We start from the raw sequence: 20958 nt of genomic DNA on the forward strand, positions 1-20958 counted from the left end.
GCAGTAGTCTATTCGGGATGTAACAAGGGCGTGGACCACCGTGGCCAGATCAGGCTTCCCAAGGTACAGGCGCAACTGGTGCACAAGTTTTAATTGTGCAAAAGCTCTCCCGGCCACCGCCGAGACCTGGGCTTCCAGGCTCAGCGATGAATCCAGGATCACACCCAAGCTGCGAACCTGATCTTAACGCAACGGCACGTATATAATCTTGAACCAGGCCTGGAAATATCTTTTGTGCCCCTTAACGCCAAGCTCTGCTAACCTGTTCCTAATGTAAACTAACCTGGCTGGAAAAGGTCTCTGAAAGGAAGTGCTGGAGGGCATTGCCGCCAATCACACTTCCAGGGCGGAAAAGGGAGGACTGCAGTCAATGGGTGCGGATATGGTGATTGTCTCTGGCAGACGGACAGTATTGGCACCCAAATCAGGCAACTTAAGAAACACTCATAGAATCCTGGAATCCTAGAGTTGGAAGACTATTTCCCCTCCCTTGGCAGCCACCTCTTCACCAAAGTCAACATCGACACCAAAATACAACACCGCCTGAGCTCTGCAAGTGCAGCATTTTCCTGAATGAAGCAGAGAGTGTTTGCGGACCGGGACATCCATAGGGAGACCAAGGAGCTTGTTTATAAAGCCATTCCCCTCCCAACCCTGCTCTATGCCTGCAAAACGTGGACTGTCTACAGATGTCAACATTGACAATGAAATACAACACCACCTGAGCTCTGCGAGTGCAGCATTTTCCCGAATGAAGCAGAGAGTGTTTGAGGACCGGGACATCTGTAGGGAGACCAAGGGGCTTGTTGATAAAGCCATTCCCCTCCCAACCCTGCTATATGCCTGCGAAACATGGACTGTCTACAGATATCAACATTGACAATGAAATACAACACCACCTGAGCTCTGCAAATGCAGCATTTTTCCAAATGAAGCAGAGTGTGTTTGAGGACCGGGACATCCGTAGGGATATCAAGGTGCTTGTCTATAAAGCTATTGTCCTCCCAACCCTGCTCTACGCCTGCGAAACGTGGACTATCTACAGACGTCACATGCAACTCCTAGAACGATTCCATCAGCGCTGCCTCCGGAAAATCCTGCAAATCTCTTGAGAAGACAAGCGGACAAACGTCAGCGTGCTGGAAGAAGCAAAGACCACCAGCATTGAAGTGATGGTCCTCCGCCACCAACTCCGCTGGGCTGGCCACGTTGTCCGGATGCCTGACCACCGTCTCCCAAAGCAGTTCCTCTACTCCGAACTCAAGAACGGAAAACAGAACGTTGGTGGACAGGAAAAGAGATTGAAAGATGGGCTCAAAGCCAACCTTAAAAACTCTGGCATAGACACTGAGAACTGGGAAGCCCTGGCCCTTGAGCGCTCCAGCTGGAGGTCAGCTGTGAATAGCAGTGCTGCAGAATTTGAGAAGGCACGAGTGGAGGGTGAAAGAGAGAAACGTGCCAGGAGGAAGGCGCGTCAAGCCAACCCCGACCGGGACCGCCTTCCACCTGGAAACCAATGCCTTCACTGTGGGAGAAGATGCGGGTCAAGAACAGAGCTCCACAGCCACCTACGAATCCACAAGGAAACCCATCAAGGAAGACCATCTTACTCGTCCAACGAGGGATCGCCTCGTGGGCCATCCAGTCCAACCCCATTCTGCCAAGAAGCAGGAATGAACATGTCCATCTGAACATGAGGAAGAACTTCCTGACTGTGAGAGCCGTTCAGCAGTGGAACCCTCTGCCCTGACTGTTCTTTCTTTCCCTTTTCCTTCAATTACTGAGGTAACTTTTCTCCAAAAGGTAGAAAAAATCCTGGGATCTTTCACCCTAACCCTGAGCTGCTATGGTTAGAAAGAAGAGGTCCTCCCCTATCTAAGCACAAGGTTAGCTTTGGAGATAATAATAATAAATAATGAAACTTTATTTGTACCCGGCTACCATCTCCCCAAGGGACTCGGTGCAGCTTACATGAGGCCGAGCCCACTCCCTTTTCCTTCATTTACTGAGGTAACTTTTCTCCAAAAGGTAGAAAAAATCCTGGGATCTTTCACCCTAACCCTGAGCTGCTATGGTTAGAAAGAAGAGGTCCTCCCCTATCTAAGCACAAGGTTAGCTTTGGAGATAATAATAATAAATAATGAAACTTTATTTGTACCTCTCTACCATCTCCCTAAGGGACTAGGTGCGGCTTACATGAGGCCGAACTCACTCCCTTTTCCTTCAATTACTGAGGTAACTTTTCTCCAAAACGTAGAAAAAATCCTAGGATCTTTCACCCTAACCCTGAGCTGCTATGGTTAGAAAGAATTTCCTGCCTATAACTTCCTGTCTGTGAGAGCCATTCAGTAGTGGAACTCTCTGCCCCAGAGTGTGGTGGAGGCTCCTTCTTTGGAAGCTTTGAAACAGAGGCTGGATGGCCATCTGTCAGGGGTGCTTTGAATGCAATAATCCTGCTTCTTGGCAGAATGGGGTTGGGCTGGATGATGGCCCAGGAGGACTCTTCCCACTCTTTGATTCTAGGATTCTATGAATTCTCAAGGATTGTGCTCGAGTTCAGGTGGAGGATTCCCCAAAAGAGGACTTGCAAGGGAAACAGAAGGCCCAGCTCTCCACATCAAGATGATTTGTTTGAAAGCAAAGTTCTTTTCCTGCTGTTTTGGAAGTGACATAACCATTTTTTTCCCAACTGTAATGAAGACCAAGTTTTTTTTTCTCACTCGACAGGATGAGATAATTGGTGATTTTTATGACTTGAATGCACGTTTTGTATTTCTGCTTTTAGAAAAACAAAGCTGTATTGATGAACGCATCACCCAAAGCATAAAGAGCACACTTTTGGGGTGAAGATGTCCACTGAATACTAAGGAAAAATCAACAAGATACACTTTTGTTGCATTCAATAACGTGATGCTCTGTCTGCGGTCGAACCGTCCCTCAGAATGCACCCCATCATAGATCTCGGTTAAGTCCTCACACATAACGGGGTGGGAAGGAACGGACACTAGTTGTCCAAGAAACTGGCCAAAGGTGACATCAGGCATCGGCTCTGAGGGTCACTTTATAGGGTCAACAAACCACGGCACCTTGTTTTCATATTTGGAAGGATTTCTATACACATTTGAGCCCTTGTTCTGATATTATTTATCACTTTACTTACACGTGACTTCTGTTACTTCATTGAATCCTAGAGTTGGAAGAGACCTCCTGGGCCATCCAGTCCAACCCCATTCTGCCAAGAAGCAGGAATATTGCATTCAAAGCACCCCTGACAGATGGCCATCCAGCCTCTGTTTCAAAGCTTCCAAAGAAGGAGCCTCCACCACACTCCCTCCGGGGCAGAGAGTTCCACTGCTGAACGGCTCTCACAGTCAGGAAGTTATAGAATCCTAGAATCAAAGAGTTGGAATAGAACCTCCTAGGCCATCCAGTCCAACCCCATTCTGCCAAGAAGCAGGAATATTGCATTCAAAGCACCCCTGACAGATGGCCATCCAGCCTCTGTTTCAAAGCTTCCAAAGAAGGAGCCTCCACCACACTCCGGGGCAGAGAGTTCCACTGCTGAACAGCTCTCACAGACAGGAAGTTATAGACATGAAGTTCTTTCTAACCATAGCAGCTCAGGGTTAGGGTGAAAGATCACAAGATTTTTTCTACCTTTTGGAGAAAAGTTACCTCAGTAATTGAAGGAAAAGGGAAAGAAAGAACATCTCTATGGTTTCCCAAATTGACTGTTTGTGTTGTAACTTTATCAAGCTTCGCAAAGTCTGCCAAAGGCTTTGGAAATAAACATTTTGTTGATATTCATATCTTGACTGGCATCAGTTGCTGAAAGTCATAGAATCCTAGAATCCTAGAGTGGGAAGAGACCTCCTGGGCCATCATCCAGTCCAACCCCATTCTGCCAAGAAGCAGGAAAATTGCATTCAAAGCATCCCTGACAGATGACCATCCAGCCTCTGTTTCAAAGCTTTCAAAGAAGGAGCCTCCACCACACTCCATCTGGGGCAGAGGGTTCCACTGCTGAACAGCTCTCCCAGTCAGGAAGTTCTTCCTCATGTTCAGGTGGAATCTCCTCTCTTGTAGTTTGAAGCCATTGTTCCCTTGCGTCCTAGTCTCCAGGGAAGCAGAAAACAAGCTTGCTCCCTCCTCCTCCCTGTGGCTTCCTCTCACATATTTATACATGGCCCTCATCATGTCTCCTCTCGGCCTTCTCTTCTTCAGGCTAAACACGCCCAGCTCCTTAAGCCGCTCCTCATAGGGCTTGTTCTCCAGACCCTTGATCATTTTGGTCGCCCTCCTCTGGACACATTCCAGCTTAGGGTCAATATCTCTCTTGAATTGTGGTGCCCAGAATTGGACACAATATTCCAGGTAACCTGGTCTAACCAAAGCGGAATAGAGCATGGGGAGCAAGACTTCCCTAGATCTAGGCACTAGGCTCCTATTGATGCAGGCCAACATCCCATTGGTCTTGGCAGAATGGAGTTGGACTGGATGGCCCATGAGGTCTCTTCCAACTCTAGGATTCTATTCTGCATGAATCTTGCTGATTAAACCCTAAGCATGCACCCACCATTCTTGAAGACCCGCTTTTGGAAATATCCACGTCATTCAGCAGAGCAGCACCAGGTCCGTTTAACTGGAGGCCGATGGTGAACGCAACATAAACTCCAATAACCAAGGCGTTCTATTTCTACCCAGAGGGTAGGATCGCCCCTGCCTTGTCCCAATATTGGGGCATATGATTCCGGCAAGAGATATCTACATTACTGTTTCTCGTAGTTTCTAATGCAACTAAGAACATATCTGAGGGCTGTTGCAACCCAGAGCAGGAAACGAGACCCTAAGACAACAATCCACCACACTTGACTGTGGGAAAAAAACAATCCCTTTTTATTGATAAAAAATGGTTACAAAATAGAGGAAAATGCAAAGTCAAAAAACCACAGTAAAAATCAGCAATCAGAAATATCCATGACTAGATCAAAAACCAAAAGCAACACTGTAAAGTCCTGGAACCTGTTAGCAATCCACTAACCGTACTTGGAGCACTAGAAGCCTCTTGGGATGAAGGCCACGGGAAATGGGAGATCTGCCAAGGTAATGCTTCAGTCTAAAACGATGCCTGATCTAAAGAGTCAACCCGGCGAGAGGCACTTAAAGCCGAGGAAACTGTTTCGTGACACGCCTCCAGGCTTTGAAGCCCTTGTTTCTTTTTCTTTCAATCTGGCTGACCTTCGTAAACTCTGTGCTTCACCCCTGTTTTGCCAAATCTGTCCTCTTCTATCCTCATTAAGGATCCCAGGTGTTAGCTTCTCTGGAGAGCTATCACTGCTTGGCTCTGAAACATTCTCATGAGAATGCGTACCTTCACTTTCCAAGCCTGCAGGAGTTTCTTCTACACTGACCTCAGAATCAACATTTTCATTAGCATCAGGAAATACATTTTCAGTAGCATCAGGAAATACATTCAGAGAATCAGGTTTAGGTTCACACCCAGGCTGAACCCCAACACTGGGATCCATTGTGGCCACAGTTTGCGCTCGTTCCTGGGCTCTTTCACACCACAATAATGAAGGTTAATTAAGGTTTCACCAGAACGACTCAAAAAGAAGAGGAGTATGTGTTGCTTTAGGTTGTTATCTTGCTACGAAAATACCCTGTATATACTCGAATATAAGTCGAGGCACCTAATTTTACGACAAAAATCTGGAAAAACCATTGACTCGAGTTTAAGCCGAAGGTGGGAAATGCAGCCGCTACGGGTAAATTCCAAACTAAAAATAGATACCAATAAAATTGCATTAATTGAGGCATCGGTAGGTTAAATCTTTTTGAATAAAACTGTAAGTTAAGGTAAGACTGTCCTCTGAATGTGTAAATGTGTTTACATATCCTTCCAATATTAATAGAGTAAAACAATAAATATAATAATAATAGAGTAAAATACTAAATGTAATAATAATAAGAGTAAAATGGTTAATGTAATAATAATAACAAAGTAAAATAATAAATGTAGTAATAACAATAATAAATAAGATAATGAATGTAATAACAGAGTAAAATAATAAATGTAATAATAATAGAGTAAAATGATTAATGTAGTAATAATAGAGTAAAATAATAAATGTAGTAATAAAAATAATAAAGAATAAAATAATGAATGTAATAATAATAGAGTAAAATGATTAATGTAATAATAATAATAATGGAGTAAAACAATAAATGTAGTAATAACAATAATAAAGAATAAAATAATGAATGTAATAATAATAATAATAATAATAATAATGGAGTAAAACAATAAATGTAGTAATAACAATAATAAAGAATAAAATAATGAATGTAATAATAATAGAGTAAAATGATTAATGTAATAATAATAATAATGGAGTAAAACAATAAATGTAGTAATAACAATAATAAAGAATAAAATAATGAATGTAATAATAATAGAGTAAAATGATTAATGTAATAATAATAATAATGGAGTAAAACAATAAATGTAGTAATAACAATAATAAAGAATAAAATAATGAATGTAATAATAATAATAGAGTAAAATGATTAATGTAATAATAATAATAATAATAATAATGGAGTAAAACAATAAATGTAGTAATAACAATAATAAAGAATAAAATAATAAATGTAATAATAATAGAGTAAAATGATTAATGTAATAATAATAATAATAGAGTAAAATAATAAATGTAATAATAACAATAAAGAATAAAATAATGAATGTAATAATAATAGGTAATACTGTAATAATACTCTATTATCATTACATTCATTATTTTATTCTTTATTATTGTTATTACTACATTTATTATTTTACTCTGTTATTAGTATTATTACATTAATCATTTTATTCTATTATTATTACATGTATTATTTTATTCTTTATTATTGTTATTACTACATTTATTATTTTGATTAATGTAATAATAATAATAATAGAGTAAAATAATAAATGTAGTAATAACAATAATAAAGAATAAAATTATAAATGTAATATAGAGTAAAATAATTAATGTAATAATAATAATAGAGTAAAATAATAAATGTAGTAATAACAATAATAAGGAATAAAATAATGAATATAATAATAATGGATAATACTATAATAATACTCGATTACCATTACATTCATTATTTTATTCTTTATTATTTTTATTACTACATTTATTATTTTACTCTATTATTAGTATTATTATTACATTAATCATTTTACTCTATTATTATTACATTTATTATTTTATTCTTTATTATTGTTATTACTACATTTATTATTTTTTTAATGTAAGGATAATAGTAATACGAGTAAATAAAGAATAAAATAATAAATGTAATAATAATAGAGTAAAATGATTAATGTAATAATAATAATAATAGAGTAAAATAATAAATGTAGTAATAACAATAATAAAGAATAAAATAATAAATGTAATAATAATAATAATAATAATAATAATAATAGAGTAAAATAATAAAAACCTTGACTTGTGTATAAGCCGAGGGAGACTTTTTCAGCCTAAAAAAGGACTGAAAAACTAGGCTTATACTCGAGTATATACCGTATAGGATCAACCAAAACCAAACCACACACACAACATTTCAAAGGAATCCAAATAATTCAGATTCAACATTTTTTTCCCAAAAAAGAACATTTCAAATTTCAAAAAAAAGGACAAATTCTGCCATTATTGAGCCTTTAAAGACTGGGCGCATGCCTGCAGAAGGCTCTCTCCGAAAAAGCAGCCTGTTGCAACCCAGAGCAGGAAACGAGGCCCTAAGATAACCATCCACCACACTCGACTGGGAAAAAACAATCCTTTTTTATTGAAGAAAAATGGTTACAAAATAAAAGGAAAATGCAAAGTCAAAAGCCACAGCAAAATCAGCAAACATGAATGTCCATGGACAAGATCAAAACCCAAAGCCACACTGTAAAATACTGGAACCTGTTAGCAATCCACTAACCGTACTTGGTGTCCTAGAAATCTCTCAAGACGATGGCCAGGGAAACCGGGAGAACTGCCAAGGTCTTCATCAATCTAAAACGATGCCTGAACTGAGAGAGTCAGCCCGGCGGAAGGCACTTAAAGCCAAGGAATTGGTTTCGTGAAACGCCTCCCTGCTTTGAAGCCCTTGTTTGTATTTCTTTTAATCTGGAAGACCTTCGCAAGCTGAGTGATTCACTCCCGTCTTGCCAGATCTGGCCCCTTCTGTTCTCATGAAGGTTCCCAGGTGCAGAAGGGAGTGAAAGGTCATGGCTTCCCTCTGAAACATTCTCATGAACACTGGGACTTTCATTTTCCAACTCTACAGAAGTTTCTTCCTCACTAATTTCAGGAGCACTGACATCAAGAAGTACATTTTCATTAGCATCAGGAAATACATTTTCATTAGCATCAGTAAATATATTTTCATTGGCATCAGGAGGTACAGAGACTCAGGTTCAAGTTCAAACTCAGGCTGAACCCCAACACAGCCTTTGCCTCTCTGGTTCCACGCTGCACCCACTCTCTCCAAGAGACGCACAAAGAGTGCAACGCAACCACAACTCTGTTTCCCAAGGGCTTCTTACCTGCTCCACTGAACTGGCTGCTTCCTAGAGTCGTTGGCCTCGTTTTCCCACTATTAACAGGTGGAGAAAACATCTGCAAACGGACAGAGGTCTTGAGGTTAGCACGGGCCGCTCCAGGGGACACACAAGAAGCAGCGCAACGCGTCGCATAAACACACATGGTGCGTCGCATAAACACACATACGATCACCAAGACTGGGAATGGATCTGAACCTCGTTCTCGCACCTTTGCGTGCTTACAGTAAGTTTGCTAAAGCCCCAGAAACAGGCATGTAAGGGGACTGGCACAACCATGCCTACTTGTGATACACAACATAGAATGGATCCTCTAAGAAAGCCAATCACAGAGGATGGTGGTTTTGGATTTGGAATGGTGCAAAACATCATGGTTCGGAGACAGTTTTCACAACTTTCACAATTCCTCAGCAGGGAGAGACTTTGGGTTGTTGTAGGTTTTTTTCGGGCTATATGACCATGTTCTAGATCAGTGGTTCTCAACCTTCCTGATGCCGCGACCCCTTAATACAGTTCCTCATGTTGTGGTGACCCCCAACCAGAACCCTAACATTATGAATTGCCATGTAAATAATGATCTGCAGGATGTATTTTCATTCACTGGAGCAAATTTGGCACAAATACCCGGTATGCCCACATTTCAATACTGGTAGGGTTGGCGGAGGGATTGACTTTGTCATTTGGGAGTTGTAGTTGCTGGGATTTACAGTTAACATGTAAACAAAGAGCATTCTGAATCCTACCAACAATGGAATTGAACCAAAGTTGGAACAGAGAACTACCTTGACCAACAGAAAATACTAGAAGGGTTTGGTGGGCATTGACCTTGAGTTTGGGAGTTGTAGTTCACCGACATCCAGAGAGCATTGTGGACTCACACAATGATGGATCTGGACCAAAATTGCCATAAATATTCAACATAATAATAATAATAATAATAATAATAATAATAATAGAGTAAAATAATAAATGTAGGAATAACAATAATAAAGAATAAAATAATAAATGTAATAATAATAGAGTAGAATGATTAATGAAATAATAATAGAATAAAATAATAAATGTAGTAATAATAAAATAATGAATGTAATAATAATAGAGTAAAATGATTAATATAATAATAATAGAGTAATAATAAATGTAGTAATAACAATAATAAAGAATAAAATAATGAAAGTAATAATAATAGAGTAAAATGATTAATGTAATAATAATAATAGAGAAAATAATAAATGTAGTAATAACAATAATAAATAATTAAATAATAAATGTAATAATAATAGAGTAAAATGATTAATGTAATAATAATAATAGAGAAAATAATAAATGTAGTAATAACAATAATAAATAATTAAATAATAAATGTAATAATAATAGAGTAAAATGATTAATGTCACAATAATAGAGTAAAATAATAAATGTAGCAATAACAATAAGAAAGAATAACATAATAAACGTAATAATAATAGAGTAAAATGATTAATGTGAATGAACACTGGTGGACATTGGGGAAAATAGATCTTGGCATTTGAGAGTTTTAGTTGCTGGGATTTATAGTTCACCTACAATAAAAGATCATTCTGATCCCCACCATTGATAGAATTGGGCCAAACTTCCCACATGGAAGCCCTATGACCAACAGAAAATACTATGTTTTTGGATGGTCTTTGGTGACCCCTCTGAAATCTCCTCGTGACCCCCCCCCCCAGGGGTCCCGACCCCCAGGTTGAGAACCACTGGTCTAGAGGCATTCTCTCCTGACATTTCGCCTGCATCTACAGCAAGCATCCTCAGAGGTAGTGAGGTCTGCAGGGAGAGACTTTCTCCATATACAACCCAGGCCAGCTTTCCGAGGCAGAACAATTGCTTGGGGGATATATATATATATATATACACATCAGTGTTTCTCAACCTGGGGGTCAGGACCCCTGTGGGGGTCGCCAAAGACCATCAAAAATACAGTATTTTCTGTTGATCATGGGGGTTCTGTGTGCCAAGTGTGGTTCAGTTCCATCATTGGTGGAGTTCAGAATGCTCTTTGATTGTAGGTGAACTATAAATCCCAGCAGTGACAACTTCCAAATGTCAAATACCATTTTCCCCAAACTCCACCAGTATTTACATTTGGGCATATTGAGTATTCATGCCAAGTTTGGTCCAGATCCATCATTGCATGAATCCATAGTACTCCTCCAGATATAGGTGAACTACAACTCCCAAACTCAAGGCCAATGCCCACCAAACCCTTTCAGTAATTTCTGTTGGTCATGGGAGTTCTGTGTGCCAAGTATGGTTCAGTTCCATCATTGGTGGAGTTCAGAGTGCTCTTTGATTGTAGATGAACTATAAATCCCAGCAGCTACAACTTCCAAATGTCACAGGCTATTTCCCCCAAACTCCACCAGCATTCACATTTGGGCATATTGAGTATTCATGCCAAGTTTGGAAGGAAAATAATGTTATGGTTAAGGGTCCCACAACATGAGAAACTGTATTAAGGGGTTGCGGCATTAGGAAGGTTGAGAAACACTGATACACACCCACACACACACACACACACACACATATATATATATATAGGGGGGCTCAGGAGCTTCCAACTGACCGGTCAGGGCTTTCTGGCCCGTAGTGGTGTGTTTCCCCCATAGCCCCCCTCCCAAATCGGCTTTTTACCGTGGGGAAGAAGCCATAAGGAGACTTCGAAGGAGGATATCCTACCGCGCTGAAGTCCAGAAGGTCGCTCAGCTCCTTGTCCGTCCCAATGGCGGCCATGCGCTGCTGCTGCGGGTTCATCTTCATCCGCTCTGCAGGGTCCTGAGGGGCAGAAAAGACCACGTTACTATTAGTTATAGTTAGGGTGAAAGATCCCAGGATTTTTTCTACCTTTTGGAGAAAAGTTACCTCAGTAATTGAAGGAAAAGGGACTGGGTTCGGCCTCATGTAAGCCACACCGAGTCCCTTGGGGAGATGGTAGCGGGGTACAAATACAGTTATTATTATTATCATCATCACCATCATCAGGATGTTGTGTGGTTTCTGGCCAGTATAGCCAATGTATTCTAGCAGCCTTTTCTCCTGACATTTCACCTGCATTTCATAGAATCATAGTTAGGGTGAAAGATTCCAGGATTTTTTCTACCTTTTGGAGAAACGTTACCTCAGTAATTGAAGGAAAAGGGACTGGGTTCGGCCTCATGTAAGCCGCACCGAGTCCCTTGGGGAGATGGTAGCGGGGTACAAATAAAGTTATAATTAATATTATTATCATCATCATCATCACTGGGATGTTGTATGGTTTCTGGCCAGTATAGTTAATGTATTCTAGCAGCCTTTTCTTCTGACATTTCACCTGCATTGCATAGAATCATAGTTAGGGTGAAAGATCCCAGGATTTTTCTACATTCTGGAGAAAGGTTCCCTCAATAATTGAAGGGAAAGGGAATGGGCTCGGCCTCATGTAAGCCGCACCGAGTCCCTTGGGGAGATGGTAGCGGGGTACAAATAAAGTTTCATTATTTATTATTATTATCTCCAAAGCTAACCATGTGCTTAGATAGGGGAGGACCTCTTCTTTCTAACCAGAGCAGCTCAGGGTTAGGGTGAAAGATCCCAGGATTTTTTCTACCTTTTGGAGAAAAGTTACCTAAGTAATTGAAGGAAAAGGAAAAGAAAGAACATCTCTATGGTTTCCCAAATTGACTGTTTGTGTTGTAACTTTATCAAGCTGTGCCAAGTCTGCCAAGGACTTTGGAAATAAACATTTTGTTGATGTTCGTATCTTGACTGGCATCAGTTGCTGAAAGTCATATAGAATCATAGAATCCTACAGTTGGAAGAGACCTCCTGGGGCATCCAGTCCAACCCCATTCTGCCAAGAAGCAGGAATATTGCATTCAAATCACCCCTGACAGATGGCCATCCAGCCTCTGTTTAAAAGCTTCCAAAGAAGGAGCCTCCACCACACTCCGGAGCAGAGAGTTCCACTGCTGAACGGCTCTCACAGTCAGGAAGCTCTTCCTCATGTTCAGATGGAATCTACTTTCATAGAATCCTAGAATCAAAGAGTTGGAAGAGACCTCCTGGGCCATCATCCAGTCCAACCCCATTCTGCCAAGAAGCAGGAATATTGCATTCAAATCACCCCTGGCAGATGGCCACCCAGCCTCTGTTTCAAAGCCTCCAAAGAAGGAGCCTCCACCACGCTCCAGAGCAGAGAGTTCCACTGCTGAACAGCTCTCCCAGTAAGGAAGTTCTTCTTCATGTTCAGATGGAATCTCCTCTCTTGTAGTTTGAAGCCATTGTTCCATTGCGTCCTCGTCTCCAAGGAAGCAGAAAACAAGCTTGCTCCCTCCTCATAGAATCCTAGAATAATAGAATCAAAGAGTTGGAAGAGACCTCTTGGGCCATCCAGTCCAACCCCATTCTGCCAAGAAGCAGGAATATTGCATTCAAAGCACCCCTGACAGATGGCCATCCAGCCTCTGTTTCAAAGCTTCCAAAGAAGGAGCCTCCACCACACTCCGGAGCAGAGAGTTCCACTGCTGAACGGCTCTCACAGTCAGGAAGTTCTTCCTCATGTTCAGGTGGAATCTCCTCTCTTCTAGTTTGAAGCCAGTGTTCCATTCAAAACAAGCTTGCTCCCTCCTCCCTGTGGCTTCCTGTCACATATTTATACATGGCCCTTATCACATCTCCTCTCAGCCTTCTCTTCTTCAAGCTAAATATGCCCAGCTCCTTAAGCCACTCCTCATAAGGCTTGCTCTCCAGACCCTTGATCTGCTCCCTCCTCCCTGTGGCTTCCTCTCACATATTTATACCTGGCCCTCATCATGTCTCCTCTCAGCCTTTACTTCTTCAGGATAAACATGCCCAGCTCCTTAAGCCGCTCCTCATAGGGCTTGTTCTCCAGACCCTTGATCATTTTAGTCGCCCTCCTCTGGACACATTCCAGCTTAGAGTCAATCTCTCTCTTGAATTGTGGTGCCCAGAATTGGACACAATATTCCAGGTAAAGTGGTCTAACCAAAGCAGAATAGAGCATGGGGAGCAGGACTTCCCTGGATTCTAGACACTATAGAGGCCAAAATCCCATTGGCTTTTTTTGCCGTCGCATCACATTCCTGGCTCAGGTTTAACTTGATTTGCAGGAGAAAACGCTGCTTGAACACATTGACCATACAGTCCAGAAACCACTCAACAACACAACATCCCAGTGATTCAGGCTGTGAAAGCCTTCAACAATACATTATTATTATTATTATTATTATTATTATTATTATTATATCCTGTTATTTTTCTCCCAAACGAGGCTGAGAGCAGCACACTCGTTTGGTAAACTCTTCGCAACCCATGTCTTATAAGCACAGAACACAGAAGAATTAATAAGAAATCGTTATGGCCATTGAAACATTATTAAAAACCATACAAATATAATTATATTAAATAATATAACCATAAGAACCCTAATAATAATAATTCACGGAAGTCCTGGCCCAGATGGCACATCCAACCCATTCCTTTTGGGGGGGAAAGTCTTGGGAGGGAGGAAAGAAGAGCATGAAGGCAGCCATGGCTCTCTTCTCTTCTTCTTGCACAGGAGAGACAGAAGAAGGACGGAAGAGAGAAGAGAGACAGGCAAGAAAAAAGGAAAGGAAGAGAGGAAGGGAAAAGGAGGAGAGAAACAAAGAAGGAAGGAGAGAAGGAAGGAAGGAAGGAAAGGGGAGAGAGAAGGAAAGAAGGAAGGAAAGAAGAAAAGGAAGAGAGGAAGGAAGAAGACAGAGAAGGGAAGGAAGAGAGGGGAAGAAAAGAAGGGAGGGAGGAAGAGAAGAGAGGAAGAAAAAAAGGAAAGTGAAAGAAGGAAGGAAAAAAGGAAGGGAAGGGAGAGAGGAGGAAGGAAAGACAGGAGAGAAGAAAAGAGGAAGAAAAGAATAAAGGAAGGAAAGAAAGGAGAGTGAGGAAGGAAGAAGACAGAGAAGGGAAGGAAGAGAGGGGAAGAAAAGGAGGGAGGGAGGAAGAGCGAAAGCAGGAAGGAAAGCGAGAGAGGAAGGGAAAAGGAGGAGAGGAACAAAGAAGAAGGAAAGAAGGAAAGAAGTGAGGAAGGAAGGAAAGGGGGGATAGAAGGAAGGAAGGAAGGAAGGAAAAGAGGGAGAAGTAAAGAAGGAAGGAAAGAAGAAAAGAGAGGAAGGAAGAAGACAGGGAAGGGAAGGAAGAGAGGGGAAGAAAGGAAAGGAGGGAGGAAGAGAAAGAGCAGGAAGGAAAGCGAGAGAGAAAGGGAAAAGGAGGAGAGAAACAAAGAAGGAAGGAAGTGAGAAAGGAGGAAGGAAAGAATGGGGAGAGAGAAGGAAGGAAGAAAAGAGAGAGAGGAAGGAAGGAAGAAGACAGACAAGGGGAGGAAGAGAGGGGAAGAAAGGAAGAGTGGGACAATGGGAAGAGAGCAAGAAAAAAAGAAGGAAAGTGAAAGAAGGAAAGAAAGAAGGAAGTGGAGAGAGGAGGAAGGAAAGAAAGAAAGGAGAGAAGAAAAGAAAGGAGAGTGAGGAAGGAAGAAGACAGAGAAGGGAAGAAAGGGAGGGAGGGAAAAGAGAGACAGCAGGAAGGAAAGAGAAAGGAGGAAAGAGAGGAGAAGAAGGAAAGAGAGGAAGAAAAGAAAGAAGGAAAGAGAAAGCAGGAAAAAAGGGAAGTGGGAGAGGAGGAAGGGAAGAAAGGAGAGAGAAAAGGAAAGAAGGAAATAAAGGAAAGAGGAAGGGAGGGAGGGAGGGAGGAGAGAGAGAGAAGGAAAGAAGGAAGAAAGGTAAGAGAGGAATAAAAGAAGGAAGGAAGGGAAGGAGAGCGAGGAAGAAAGAAGACAGAGAAGGAAGAGAAGGGAAGAAAGGGGGGGAGGAAAGAGAGAGAAAGCAGGAAGGAAAAAGAGAAGAAGAAGGAAAGAGAGGAAGAAAAGAAAGAAAAAGAAAGGGAAGAAGGAAGGGAAGAGAGAGGAGGAAAGGAAGAAAGGAGGGAGAGAAGGAAAGAGCAAGGAAAGAGGAAGGAAAGAAAGGAAAGAGAGGGAAGGAAGGAAAGAGAGGAAGGAAAGAAAGAAGGAAGGAAGGAAAAGGAAGGAAAGTGAGAGAGGAGGAAAAGAAGAAAGGAGAGAGAAGGAAAGAGGAAAGGAAGGAAGAATAGGGAAGGAAAGAAGGAAAGAGAGGGGGAAAAGAAAGAAGGAAAGAGAAAGAAGGAACGAAGGAAAGAAGGTAGGGAAGTGGGAGAGGAGGAAAGGAAGAAAGGAAGGAGAGAAGGAAAGAGAGGGAAGGAAGAAGAGAGAGAAGGAAGGAAGGGAAATGAGAGAGGAGGAAGAAAGGAGAGAGAGAAGAGAGGGAAGGAAGGACAGAAGGAAAGAGGAAGAAAAGAATGAGAGAGAAGCAGAGAAGAAAAGGAAGAAGGAGAAGAAAGGAAGGTAGGAAGGAGAGATCAGGAATGAAAGAGAGGAGAAGGAAAGAAGAGGGGGAGAGAAAGAAAAGAGAGGAGGAGAGCCCCCCCTCCCACTTCTGACCTGCGCCAAGTTACTTTTTCCCTGAGAGGACGGGGGGGGGCAGAGGAGCAGAGGAAAAGCCCCCCCCCCCCCCAGGAAGAGAGAGGGGGAAAGAGAGAGGGAGAGAGGGGGGGGGGGAAGAGGGAGGGAAAATAGGGGGGAGGAAGAAGGGGGGAGGACGAGGAGGTGCCCCCTCCCCTTTCCCCTCCTCCTCCCTCCCTCCTCTCCCTTCTCCTCCCTCCTTTCCTTCTCTCTTTCCTTTTCTTCCTTCTCCTCCCTCCTTCCCTCTTTCTTTCTTTCCTTCCAGTCGCCCTCTCCCTCCCTCCCTCCCTTCCTCCCTCCCTTCCTCCCTCCCTCCCTTCTCTCTTTCCTTTCCTTCCTTCTCCTCCCTTCCTCCTTCTCTCTTTCTTTCTTCCCTTCCTTCCTTCCATTCGCCCTCTTCCTGCTTACCGAGGCTGGCTGCGTGGGAGGCAGAGGCAGGCCAAGGAAAGGGCAGCTCTCTCCCTTCTCTCTTCCTCCCTTCCTCCTTTCCTTCCTCTTCCCTCTTCCTTCCGGAGGGCCTCCCTCCCTCCTTCCTTCCTTCAGGGAGACATCTTCTTCCTCCAAGGAGGCTTCTGCTCAGCCTTGGTCTCCTTCCGCCGCGAGAAGAGGAAAGAGTCCCCAGCCAAGCCAGGCAGATCCCTCCGCAGAGAGAGAGAGAAGGAAAGAAAGTCCCGCCTCCCCAGACAGGAAGGAAGGAAGGAAGGCAGGGAGGGAGCTGTCTATCAAAGCAGGCCCAGCACACACACAGACACAGGCTCCAATAGGAAACTTGTTAGAGAAAAATCCTCACCATATCACAACACATAATAATAATAATAAGAAGAAGAACAATAATAACAATAATGGGTTATTGTAGGTTTTTGTGGGCTATATGGCCATGGTCTAGAGGCACTCTCTCCTGACGTTTCGCCTGCATCTATGGCAAGCATCCTCAGAGGGAGTGAGGTCTCTTGGAACTAGGAAAAAAGGGTTTATATATCTGTGGAATAATGACCAGGGTGGGACAAAGGACTCTTGTCTCCTGGAGCTAGCTGTGAATGTTTCAATGGTCTAGAGGCATTTTCTCCTGATGTTTCGCCTGCATCTATAGCAAGCATTCTCAGAGGTAGTGAGGTCTGCTGGAGCTAGGAAAATGGGTTTATATATCTGTGGAATGACCAGGGTGGGACAAAGGACTCTTGTCTGCTGCAGCTAGGTGGGAATGTTTCAACTGACCAACTTGATTAGCATTTGATGGCCTGGCAGTGCCTGGGGCAATCTTTTGTTGAGAGGTGATTAGATGTCCTTGTTTGTTTCTCTCCTAACATTTCGCCTGCATCTATGGCAAGCATCCTCAGAGGTAGTGAGGTCTGTTGGAAATAGGAAAATGGGTTGATATATCTGTGGAAGGACCAGGGAGGGACAAAGGACTCTTGTCTGCTGGAGCTAGGTGGGAATGGGTTGTTGTAGGTTTTTTCGGGCTATATGGCCATGGTCTAGAGGCATTCTCTCCTGACGTTTTGCCTGCATCTATGGCAAGCATCCTCAGAGGGAGTGAGGTCTCTTGGAACTAGGAAAAAGGGGTTTATATATCTGTGGAATGACCAGGGTGGGACAAAGGACTCTTGTCTGCTGGAGCTAGGTGGGAATGTCTCAACTGACCACCTGGATTAGCATATAATGGCCTGGCAGTGCCTCTAGCATTCTCTCCTGACGTTTCACCTGCATCTATGGCAAGCATCCTCAGAGGGAGTGAGTTCCGTTGGAAATAGGAAAAAGGGTTTCTATATCTGTGAAAAGACCAGGGTGGGACAAAGGACTCTTGTCTGCTGGAGCTAGGTGAAAATGTTTCAATTGACCACCTTGATTAACATTGGATAGCTTGGAGCAAACTTTTGTTGAGAGGTGACTAGATGTCCTTGTTTGTTTCCTCTCTGTTGTTGTGCTCTTCTAATTTCGGGCTATTTGGCCATGTTCTAGAGGCATTCTCTCCTGATGTTTCGCCTGCATCTATGGCAAGCATCCTCAGAGGTAGTGAGGTCTGTTGGAATTAGGACAATGGGTTTATATATCTGTGGAATGACCAGGGAGGGACAAAGGACTCTTGTCTGCTGGAGCAAAGTGGGAATGCTTCAGCTGACCACCTTGATTAGCATATAATGGCCTGGCAGTGCCTAGAGCAAACTTAGTTCTTAGTTCTGGGACTTGGTATTGGAGATTTCCTAATCTGGGAAGGCACATCAGAACAGCCAGGTCTTCAAGTTCTTCCTGAAGACTGCCAATGTAGGGGACTGTCTAAGATCTTTGGGGAGGGTGCTCCAGATTTGGGGGGCCACCACAAAAAAGGCCCTGTTTCGCGTCCCCACCAATCACGTCTGCGATGCTGGTGGAATCACGAGCAGGGCCTCTCCGGATGAACGAAGGGAACGCGTCGGTTCGTAGACAGAGATGCGGTCACGTTCAGGGCTTTGTAGGTAAGCACCTGCACCTTGAATTGGGCTCGGTAGGTAAACGGCAGCCAGTGGAGCTCCTTAAACAGAAGGGTTGACCTCTCTCTGTAAGGAGCCCCAGTTAACATCCTGGCTGCTGCCCGTTGGACCGTTTTCAAGGGCAGCCCCACGTAGAGTGCATTACAGTAGTCCAATCTAGAGGTAACCAAGGCATGGACCACCCCATAATCCACTCCAGAATGCATTGTCTCCCTTCATGGACAACCCCAGCCAGATCAGCCTTCGCGAGGTATGGTCGCAGTTGGGGCACGAGTCTCAATTGTGCGAAAGCCTGGTTCAACCCTATCGTTTGCAGAGTTCAGAAGGCTCTTTGATGTGAGGTGAACTATAAATCCCAGCAACTACAACTCCCAAATGACAAAATAACCCACCCATTCACCCACCTACCCCCCAATATTCAAATTTGGGCATATCGGGTATTGTGTCAAATTTGGACCTGGGAATGAAAATACATTCCGCATATCGGATATTAACATTACGATTCATAACAGTAGTAAAATTACAATTATGATGTACCAACAAAAATAATTTTAGGTTCTTGTGGGTTTTTTTCAGGCTATATGGCCATGTTCTAGAGGCATTTCTCCTGACATTTCGCCTGCATCTATGGCAGGCATCCTCAGAGGTAGTGAGGTCTGTTGGAAATAGGACAATGGGTTTATATATCTGGAATGGCTGGGGTGGGGCAAAGGACTCTTGTCTGCTGGAGCTAGGTGTGAATGTTTCAGCTGACCACCTTCATTAGCATTTGAAGGCCTGGCTGAGCCTGGGGGAATCTTTTGTTGAGAGGTGTTAAGATGTGCCTGGTTGTTTCCTCTATGCTGTTTTGCTGTTGTAATTTTAGAGTTTTTTAATACTGGTAGCCAGATTATTGGGGGTCACCACAACATAAGGAACTGTATAAAGGGGTCACGGCATTAGGAAGGTTGAGAACCACTGCGATAGGGGGAGAAAGCATCAAGCCAAGGAAAAAGCTGTCGTGCAGCTCATGGGATGCATGCTTTCCAAGAGGGTTGAGAACAGGAGTCCATCCCGCTGTAGTCCTCCTTGTGCTGGAAAGATATGGGGGGGGGGGGTCCTTCTTGGAAAGAAGTGACAAGTGGAGTGCCGCAGGGTTCCGTCCTGGGCCCGGTCCTGTTCAACATCTTTATTAATGACTTAGATGAAGGGCTAGAAGACATGATCATCAAGTTTGCAGACGACACCAAATTGGGAGGGAGAGCCGATACTCCAGAGGACAGGAGCAGAATTCAAAACGATCTTGACAGATTAGAGAGATGGGCCAAAACTAACAAAATGAAGTTCAACAGTGACAAATGCAAGATACTCCACTTTGGCAGAAAAAATGAAATGCAAAGATACAGAATGGGGGACAATGCCTGGCTCGAGAGCAGGACGTGTGAAAAAGATCTTGGAGTCCTCGTGGGGAGGAAGGTGAACATGAGCCAGGAATGTGATGTGGCGGCAAAAAAAGCCAATGGGATTTTGGCCTGCATCAAGAGGAGCCTAGTGTCTAGATCTAAGGAAGTAATGCTACCCCTCTATTCTGCTTTGGTTAGACCACACCTGGAATATTGTGTCCAATTCTGGGCACCACAATTCAAGACAGATATTGACTCTAAGCTGGAATGTGTCCAGAGGAGGGCGACTCAAATGATCAAGGGTCTGGAGAACAAGCCCTATGAGGAGCGGCTTAGGGAACTGGGCATGTTTAGCCTGAAGAAGAGAAGGCTGAGAGGAGATATGATAGCCATGTATAAATATGTGAGAGGAAGCCACAGGGAGGAGGAGGGAGCAAGCTTCCTTTCTGCTTCCTTGGAGACTAGGACGCAAGGGAACAATGGCTTCAAACTACAAGAAAGGAGATTCCACCTGAACATGAGGAAGAACTTCCTGACTGTGAGAGCCATTCAGCAGTGGAACTCTCTGCCCCGGAGTGTGGTGGAGGCTCCTTCTTTGGAAGCTTTTAAGCAGATGGCCATTTGTCAGGGGTGATTTGAATGCAATATTCCTGCTTCTTGGCAGAATGGGGTTGGACTGGATGGCCCATGAGGTCTCTTCCAACTCTTTGATTCTATGATTCTATGATTCTTGGCAGACCTGCCTGGAAATGGGCAGGGAGGAGGCATGTCTTGCACGGAGGAGGCCTTCCTGGAGGGCCATGCCTCTCCCTTGGAATGCAGCCCCCTCCCCAGCAGAAGGAGACCCCCGCCCACCAAAGCCTTCCCTGTAAAAGCTGCTAAGTGGAACCAGATGGTCTCCGAGCTGCTGCCTTTCGGGCCAAACCATTGCCTTGAGGCCGTGGAAAAAGCAGA

At 43.2% G+C, this 20958-nt stretch overlaps 1 protein-coding gene across 8 annotated transcripts in view; it reads right to left on the reverse strand.

The window, feature by feature from the left end:
- TCF12 (transcription factor 12) overlaps positions 1–16806 on the reverse strand; it is a 144863-nt gene extending 128057 nt beyond the window's left edge. For 4 of the 8 annotated variants that reach the window (XM_067471198.1, XM_067471196.1, XM_067471197.1 and 1 more), the window contains exons 1-3: positions 16563–16806; positions 11330–11425; positions 8597–8669 (exon numbers count right to left, since the gene is read on the reverse strand). In XM_067471198.1, coding sequence (XP_067327299.1) covers positions 8597–8669; positions 11330–11410 — 154 coding nt within the window. In that variant the 5' untranslated portion in view covers positions 11411–11425; positions 16563–16806. Of the gene's footprint in view, positions 1–8596; positions 8670–11284; positions 11426–16562 lie in introns of all 8 variants that reach the window. The other 4 variants (XM_067471199.1, XM_067471195.1, XM_067471193.1 and 1 more) reach the window with 1 other exon arrangement.
- Positions 16807–20958: the final 4152 nt, after the last annotated feature.

The sequence above is a fragment of the Anolis sagrei genome, chromosome 9, assembly GCF_037176765.1.
Source record: "Anolis sagrei isolate rAnoSag1 chromosome 9, rAnoSag1.mat, whole genome shotgun sequence".
NCBI lineage: Eukaryota > Metazoa > Chordata > Lepidosauria > Squamata > Dactyloidae > Anolis > Anolis sagrei.